This window comes from Triticum dicoccoides, chromosome 2B, assembly GCF_002162155.2.
Source record: "Triticum dicoccoides isolate Atlit2015 ecotype Zavitan chromosome 2B, WEW_v2.0, whole genome shotgun sequence".
NCBI lineage: Eukaryota > Viridiplantae > Streptophyta > Magnoliopsida > Poales > Poaceae > Triticum > Triticum dicoccoides.
The window spans coordinates 659,517,070-659,523,826 of record NC_041383.1 but is presented as its reverse complement, the minus strand read 5'-3'; the positions used below and the strand labels follow the sequence as shown (position 1 = coordinate 659,523,826).

The following is a 6,757-nucleotide window of genomic DNA, read 5'->3' as shown; positions in this document are numbered from 1 at the left end:
CGTGGCTGGAGATGCTCTAACATCATCCTGCTCAACCACCAGTGTGATCATAAGTACATCCAGGAACAAGATCACCATGAGTACCGCAAACATTTCCGCTCACAAGCTTCAGGTAGAAATTAATATCATACAAAACTACTTTGTGAGCTTTATCTCTGAATTTTACATATGCAACCAGTTGTGCGGCCGCCTATATCGCTGATATCCCTTGTGGCGTTGAGCACATGCAAAAATGCAATGATGGCAATAGTACCATACGTGCCTGCCCTTCTAATCTTGTCTCAGGAAGACGAAAAGAGAGCCCCGGGATCCTTTCCCGAGCCTGATCTTCTCGTCGACATAGGTGATTTCCAGCTTGACCTCGCTCTCGCCACCGTATTGGAAACCCAAGGGGCCTACCTTCAGTTCCGGGGGCTCAAATACGACCTGAATCCACTTGCTGTCCAATACATTCAGCTTGCCTGCATGACACCAGCCGAATTAAAAGATCACTAGCACATTACACGCTATCTTATACTCCCTCCGTCCCATAATATAAGAGTGTATTGTGTCAAAAACGCTCTTATATTATGGGACGGAGGGAGTATATCTGTTTTCTGCCCCAAGCCCCCAACTACATGGGGCTTAAAGCCAGTCAGAACTTCTACTCCGAACGATATGCATGATTTGAATTGAACGAGTGAAGAACCAACATGTGGTTTACCTTTCAAAGACACGGCGCCATCGAGGCCAAAGATGGAGAAGGAGACCTTGTTCCTGACGATGTCGGGGGCTTCCACCACCTGAACCATGCCGTCGGTCTTGAACACCAGCCGGCCGAGAGGGGTCCGGTAAATCCCTCCGGGGGACGTCGGCACAGAGCAATACACCACGTCCCAGTCTGGTCAGGCACCGCACAAACTCAAGCAACTTAATCCAGGTGGCATGAGGCATGAACTGAACAAAGGTACATCTTACACTGAGATCTCCAATGCGGCCGTACCAACAGAATACCGGATGCAAGTCTCGGTGTATTACATGTTTGACAAAGTTGGTCAATTTTACATTGTGTCAGCAAGCGGCACAGGCACAAGCACAAGCACAGCCACAACAGAATACCGGATAAGATGGAGCTATGGTTTGGTTTGGCGAGGCAGGGAGGGACTCACCTCCGAATATAAGCGGGGACTTGACTGGCTCGTCGATGCAGTACTTCCCCAGCTGCTGCGCGACATCGGCGACCTCCTGGTGGCCTTCCTCTGGCAGCAGCACTCCCCTGTCAGTCCCCTTCACCTGTCGGCAACATGCCTAACTTGCTAAGAAATCACGCCGAAAATCGAAGCAAACTTTAGTTGGGACCAAATTTAGCCCGAAAATAACGTCTGGTGGTCTCTTGGCATGTTATGTTACTCATGTTGAACTTGCTTAGCAGGATTGCAAAACCTAGGTCGAAGCTTGGAGTGGGCTAAGGAGTAGTAGATGTGAGCGTCACCTTGGAGAGGATGGAGTCGACGAGCTCCGCCGGCGCCCGGAGACCGGGGGCTGCGGCGAGGGAGCATCGGGCGGAGGTGACGCGCCGGCGGCGTGGCCGGTGGAGAGCGGTAGGCGAAGGTGTGGAGCAGGAGATGCGGACGCAAAGGGGCGCAGCACAAGCCGCCATTTTCTTCTGGAGTTTGTGTGGCGAGGCGATAGCTCAACTGAAGCCCATTTCTACTATTTTGTATTTCCTTTTCTTTTTAAGAAACAGTTCCACTGGGTGTCCGGTCGCTGTTATCTCTGTCTTTTTGACAAGAAATATACTCCCTCCGTTCGGAAATAACTGACATGGTTTTAGTTCAAAGTTACTCCTATTTCCAAATCTAGGTAATATTTATCAAGTTGAAATATTCCAAGGTGCTAAATTTTACTTCGTTTTAAAATATATATGGTGCATTAATTATTATTTTAAATCAAAATTATATATGTTTAACCAAATTTATAAGAAAATATATACTTAGCATCTCAGTAGGGAATAGTAAAAATATATTTCAGGATGGATCTAATCTGGTATATAAAAAAAGATATCAACATCCCAGTACCAAAAAAATAACAATAAAAATAAAATATATTTCATGAACAAAAATACACATTGAAAAATTTCTATATGAACTTGGTCAGAAAAAAAATTGACTTTCCAAAATGGTACACATTATATTTCAAAATCAAGCAAGTAATGTGGAAATATGAAATGCAGAAACATGACGGCCACTTGAACAAGCGAAATGATACGACGAAACTTTGAGCAGACTCAGTGGTATTAGTATAACCAATAATGGACATCATCTAATGGCTTTTCCGAATTACAGTAATCTTACTATACATCACAGAATCTGTGACTAAAAATCTGTAAAGAAACTAGTAAAAAGACATGGTCGTCCTAAATATGTGATGTCCTGGAGTGAGTTAAAATGGCCTGAGATGGAGATGGGATTGGGAACCCCTCAATTACTGCAGCGAATGCCTTCTCCTCCGTATTTCTTCTATATCCACCAATTTGTCAATAGATCTAATGTCCTTCCAAATGTACACATGTTTCTATAGCAAAAATATCTCCTGTAAATTCCTGTAGTATGTGGGATGAGCACAGCACACTCAAAAGAGGGTGTAATTCGAGAATAAGTACATGAGATTGTTCATGGACTCAGGGTAGAACTTCCTTGCGAACAGGTAGCATGGTTTCTTCACTCCATTCCATAAGCAAGGGTTCTGTGTAACCACTTTCTGTAAGAAGAAGGAAACAAATCAAGTATTTCTGTATTAGTTACTTTTCTTCATCACTTTGAGTTTGTCAGGTAAATGTGCACGTGAAGCATTGAGAGAGAGAGAGAGAGAGAGAGAGAGAGAGAGAGAGACACACACACACACACACACACACACACACACAGAGCGAGAGAGAGAGACCTTGATATCGCTTGTAACATGGTGGCTCATGTCAATTGACTGCAGCGAGATCAAAGAATTGGAATTAGAACCATGTTAGACATGAACTTAAAGGACCTCCGACATGTAGACATGACATGAGACAAATCTATAAGTGTATTAACACAGAAACATACAGTTATATTCTTCAGGAGCCCATAAGTGACATCTTGTGCCCGATAAGCTTTTGGATGCCACTTTCCTTCTGACCAATCAACATGAGTTACGGACCAATTCGCTATTCCATTTGGATCCATCATCTGTTTTGTGCAAATACAAGTACCCATAATTGTAAGTGACACAATGGTTATTACTGATGGAGATAAATGTCAACATATAAAAGGCTGTCGTATACTTACATTGAATAGTGTTGGCATATAATGCTCATCTGCATAGCAATTGCGTCCACCTTCCATTCCTGGCTGCAAACAGAGCAAACACATGTCATACATCTGAGCCCATTATGGTGAACTAAAAGAAATGATGTGTGGTAAAACCACTGATAATAAATTCGTAATTAGCTCATTAATACCTAAAACACAATAATACATGCACATATACAGTGTAAAGCAAGTGTAGAACCTATACAAAGATCACGGACATTTTATTTTATTTTTGGAAAGTTTGTCATCTTTCGATGAATGAGACAGAACAGGTTTTCTTTGCTACAAAAGCAAATAGTAAGTACAACCTCATAGATAATAGATAGTTCAATAGTACACTATATCATCCAATGACAAATGTCAAACTAGCAAGGGATGTGATATTGTGCCACACGATCCTCAAGTTTAAGAAAAATAAGTATGAAATGAAGTTTACCATAGTGCATATACCAAATCTTATATGCTGTGAGACAACAGGGCAGAGATATGTCTGACAATGGGAAAGGAAAGAGTAAAAGGGCATGGCATACCTTACAATAAAGCTTGAACTTTGTATAGTAAAGACTGTCCACGATTGTCATCAATGCATGTTGCCGCTTGACTGAGAACCACTGAAATATTTAGAGACTTTGTTGAGATGCATCTTTCTATATGAAAATACATATAAAAAAATTGAGTACAAAAGGGAGGGGGAGGGGGGCACAAACTTATGTGACCGAAGGATTAACTTTATAATATTACTGTCTGGAGATTAAAGGCCTAAAATTTAGACACAAAGTCATGCTGTCTTGAAGAATCTACTGTGCGAAATACTTTTGGCCCAATGAACTTAATAGATAGTACAGTAGATTACCTGTGAACCCTTCCTGAAGTCGGACTCTCTAACCTCAGGTAACATATTTTGCGAATATCTAAAATTTCCGTGCGGTCCAGGATCATAGAAGCTGACCAAGGAATAAAATAAAATGGAAGTAAGAAAACAGAAGCTCCAATAGTGTTAAGGCTAGTCCTTGAGAAAAAATTTAAGCAGATATGTGACTTACGAGTCAATAAAACTGAGATTTGTTCCCATCAGGTAGTCATACACGTAGTCAAAATTGTGCAAAGGTACGCAGCTGTAACAGCACAAGAGTAGACATCAGATGTATTTTATTTTTATCATGAAGGAAAATCAGATGTAAGCAAACTATACTCTGTGGAACCTGTCAGAAAGCAACACAAAATGCTGGTTGTCAATGTCTTGCAGAGCATTCGCCAACAACCTCCTCTCAGCATCAACCATAGAAATCTGACCCCACTGTACCTGCAATAAAAATATATATCATCCAAGTCAGTCTTTAGCTTCTGAACACTCTTGCAAGACATGGTCTATATGGCAAATATCAATACCAATCAAAGAATAGCAGTTTCAATTTTTCTAAAGAATAGACATAATGCTGAAATTAATTTGTGTTTTGTATTGCCAGCTGTTAAATTAATATGAACAGTACATGCCTTGTTGTAACAGCGTTCAAACTGTGCATTATTTACGATGTCATTACCTTGTCACTGTGTATATCTCGACCAATAAATAAGCGACTGACATGTTCTGGCTTCTCCCTCGAGGCGTGAACATATATGGTATATCTTCCCTCATGACCCTACAGAGACAGGCAGCAGAAGACATGAACAGATAACTCTGAGCAAAATGTGATGATACAAGAATTATGACATTGCTGAAAAGGTCGATACTTCTACATGGAACATAAAATCAATGAAATGGCCACAAAGTATCATTCTATCCTATAACAGTACGCGGCCGTGACAGAAGGTCCAAAATTCCGATGACAATAAAAAAATGTTGACATAGCATGGCAATAGCAATCAGTTCAGGCTATCCTAGCTACGGAGAGGTCCAATGGAGCATAGACGTGCACCAAGACCAAGTAATCAACTTCTAAATCTTGCTTATTTAACAAGCCAGAGATGTCAAACTATATGTCCTTAATCCTTACTATATACAGTAATTGACAGTTTTCTATAGCATGGATGTAGTTTAATAAAAAGCTTGCTCCGCACGTGGATGCGAGAGCTAGTAACATATACTAGTATAATTGAGTGATATGCACCTCGAAGAATTTCTCCCATAGTTTTTCAAACGGCAAGTTGCCCGGAGTGAGGAACATGAAGGCAATCTTGGACCCCCTGGACCGAACGGGCGGCGTGGAGAGCATGTGGCCGAAGACAACGCGCGAGGCCCTCTCGTCGTCGGTCAGCTCCCTGTCGGGCTCCACTGGGAGCCAGTTGCTGACGGGAGAGGCGTAATGCTGGGGCGGGTAGTGGTAGGCCCAGACCACCACGATGGAGACGAGGGCCGCGACGGCGAGTATCCAGACGCGTCGCCTCGGAGAAGCTGCCGCTCTCGTGCGAGGCAGCGGCGCGGCCTTCATGTCCCCGACGACGCCCGCGGCCGGGCAGCAGCTCGCGAGGGGCTGCCGTCAGAGCCCAGATCGATCTCGATTGGCGGAGAAGACGGCGCCGCCCGACCGAACCCGCGCCAGACGAATCGGCCGCCGCCTGCACGGAGAGGGGGGAGGGCTCGGTTCTCGGTAGCTCGAACTGCCGGAGCAATAGGGGGAGAGACGATCTGCTGTCAAGCTAGGGTTCCTTACCGGCCCGCGGGCAGCAGAGCACCAGCCGGCCTGGCTCGCCGCCGCCGCCGCCGAAGAGGATTTCGGTTGGGGGAGGATGACGGCTGAGGAGCGCAAGGAAGGGGGCGAATCCGGCGGGTGTGGGGAGAAAAGAAATCAGGGAGGCAGCGCGGGGAGGGGAGGAAGAATCACACCGCGGATTGGGAAGGAAAAAAAAGGCGGAAGTTTCAGAGGATCGGCGTCGGCGTCCGGTCTGTTGGGGGCGTGTCGGGGGGTTTCCGTTTGTTTGTTTGTTGGATTGGCTGTTCCTAAACACGGAACATGGGATGGGAGTTATGGAAGCCGATCGAAGGTGGCTGGAACATGCCATTTTCTCAAGACTAGTAAGACAACGGGGGCGTGCCGGATTTTGTTTGGTAACCGACGCGTCCAGCTTTCGGTCCCCCGGCTTGGCGATTGCCCATTGGGTGATGGATGGAGGGTGGCACCTGGCACGGCGGGGCTGGAGTGACGACGCACGTTTCACGGGAGCCGCCGGATTGGCTCGATCGGACGGTTTCAGCTCATTTGCAAACAATGCTCCCTGCGTTTCCATTGTAATATAACCCGGGGATCTTGGGAATCCAAGTGTATTTATTGGGGAAAATTGTGCATGTTTTCATGTACTGATTGCAAAGGTTTTTTTTTTTGCGGAAAGATTGCAAAAGAATTAAGAATGTATTTATGCGGAAGACTTCATCTCTATGTGTAAATGCAACTATCCCTCCCTCCCTCCCTCACGGATTAAATAAACTGGCGGTTACGGGT

The 6,757-nt window shown here is 44.7% G+C and overlaps 2 protein-coding genes across 5 annotated transcripts; both read right to left on the bottom strand.

Moving 5' to 3' along the window:
* Positions 1–68: 68 nt before the first annotated feature.
* On the bottom strand, positions 69–1,678 carry LOC119365445 (probable plastid-lipid-associated protein 8, chloroplastic). 2 transcript variants are annotated; one of them, XM_037631078.1, is made up of 5 exons: positions 1,472–1,678; positions 1,149–1,272; positions 704–880; positions 262–461; positions 78–213 (listed from the first exon to the last, which is right to left on the bottom strand). In XM_037631078.1, exons 1-4 carry the CDS (start codon positions 1,637–1,639, stop codon positions 271–273), a joined length of 660 nt encoding a protein of 219 aa, XP_037486975.1. In that variant the 5' UTR covers positions 1,640–1,678; the 3' UTR covers positions 78–213; positions 262–270. The 2 variants fall into 2 exon arrangements, with proteins under 2 accessions (XP_037486974.1, XP_037486975.1); XM_037631077.1 differs by having other exon boundaries at positions 69–461.
* A 563-nt stretch (positions 1,679–2,241) lies between these two features.
* Positions 2,242–6,278, bottom strand: LOC119365444 (glycosyltransferase BC10-like). 3 transcript variants are annotated; one of them, XM_037631075.1, is made up of 12 exons: positions 5,972–6,278; positions 5,429–5,876; positions 4,862–4,960; positions 4,523–4,623; positions 4,364–4,435; positions 4,174–4,264; positions 3,851–3,931; positions 3,297–3,359; positions 3,075–3,197; positions 2,920–2,958; positions 2,642–2,739; positions 2,242–2,553 (listed from the first exon to the last, which is right to left on the bottom strand). In XM_037631075.1, the coding sequence occupies exons 2-12, from the start codon at positions 5,747–5,749 to the stop codon at positions 2,499–2,501; spliced, it is 1,143 nt and encodes a 380-aa protein (XP_037486972.1). In that variant the 5' UTR covers positions 5,750–5,876; positions 5,972–6,278; the 3' UTR covers positions 2,242–2,498. The 3 variants fall into 3 exon arrangements, with proteins under 3 accessions (XP_037486972.1, XP_037486971.1, XP_037486973.1); XM_037631074.1 differs by having other exon boundaries at positions 5,429–6,278; XM_037631076.1 differs by having other exon boundaries at positions 2,242–2,739; positions 5,429–6,275.
* Between the last annotated feature and the right edge of the window lie 479 nt (positions 6,279–6,757).

Bases quoted from the DNA above. Each gene is read 5' to 3' on its own strand.
- LOC119365445 (XM_037631077.1), bottom strand. From the start codon at position 1,639: ATGGCGGCTTGTGCTGCGCCCCTTTGCGTCCGCATCTCCTGCTCCACA. The intron at 1,273-1,471 runs GTGACGCTCACA...TGTTGCCGACAG, and splicing joins TCGACTCCATCCTCTCCAAG to GTGAAGGGGACTGACAGGGG. The intron at 881-1,148 runs GTGAGTCCCTCC...GTGCCTGACCAG, and splicing joins GTCCCCGCTTATATTCGGAG to ACTGGGACGTGGTGTATTGC.
- LOC119365444 (XM_037631074.1), bottom strand. From the start codon at position 5,749: ATGAAGGCCGCGCCGCTGCCTCGCACGAGAGCGGCAGCTTCTCCGAGG. The intron at 4,961-5,428 runs GTGCATATCACT...CTGTCTCTGTAG, and splicing joins TATGGGAGAAATTCTTCGAG to GGTCATGAGGGAAGATATAC. The intron at 2,959-3,074 runs GTATGTTTCTGT...ATCTCGCTGCAG, and splicing joins GGCTCCTGAAGAATATAACT to TCAATTGACATGAGCCACCA.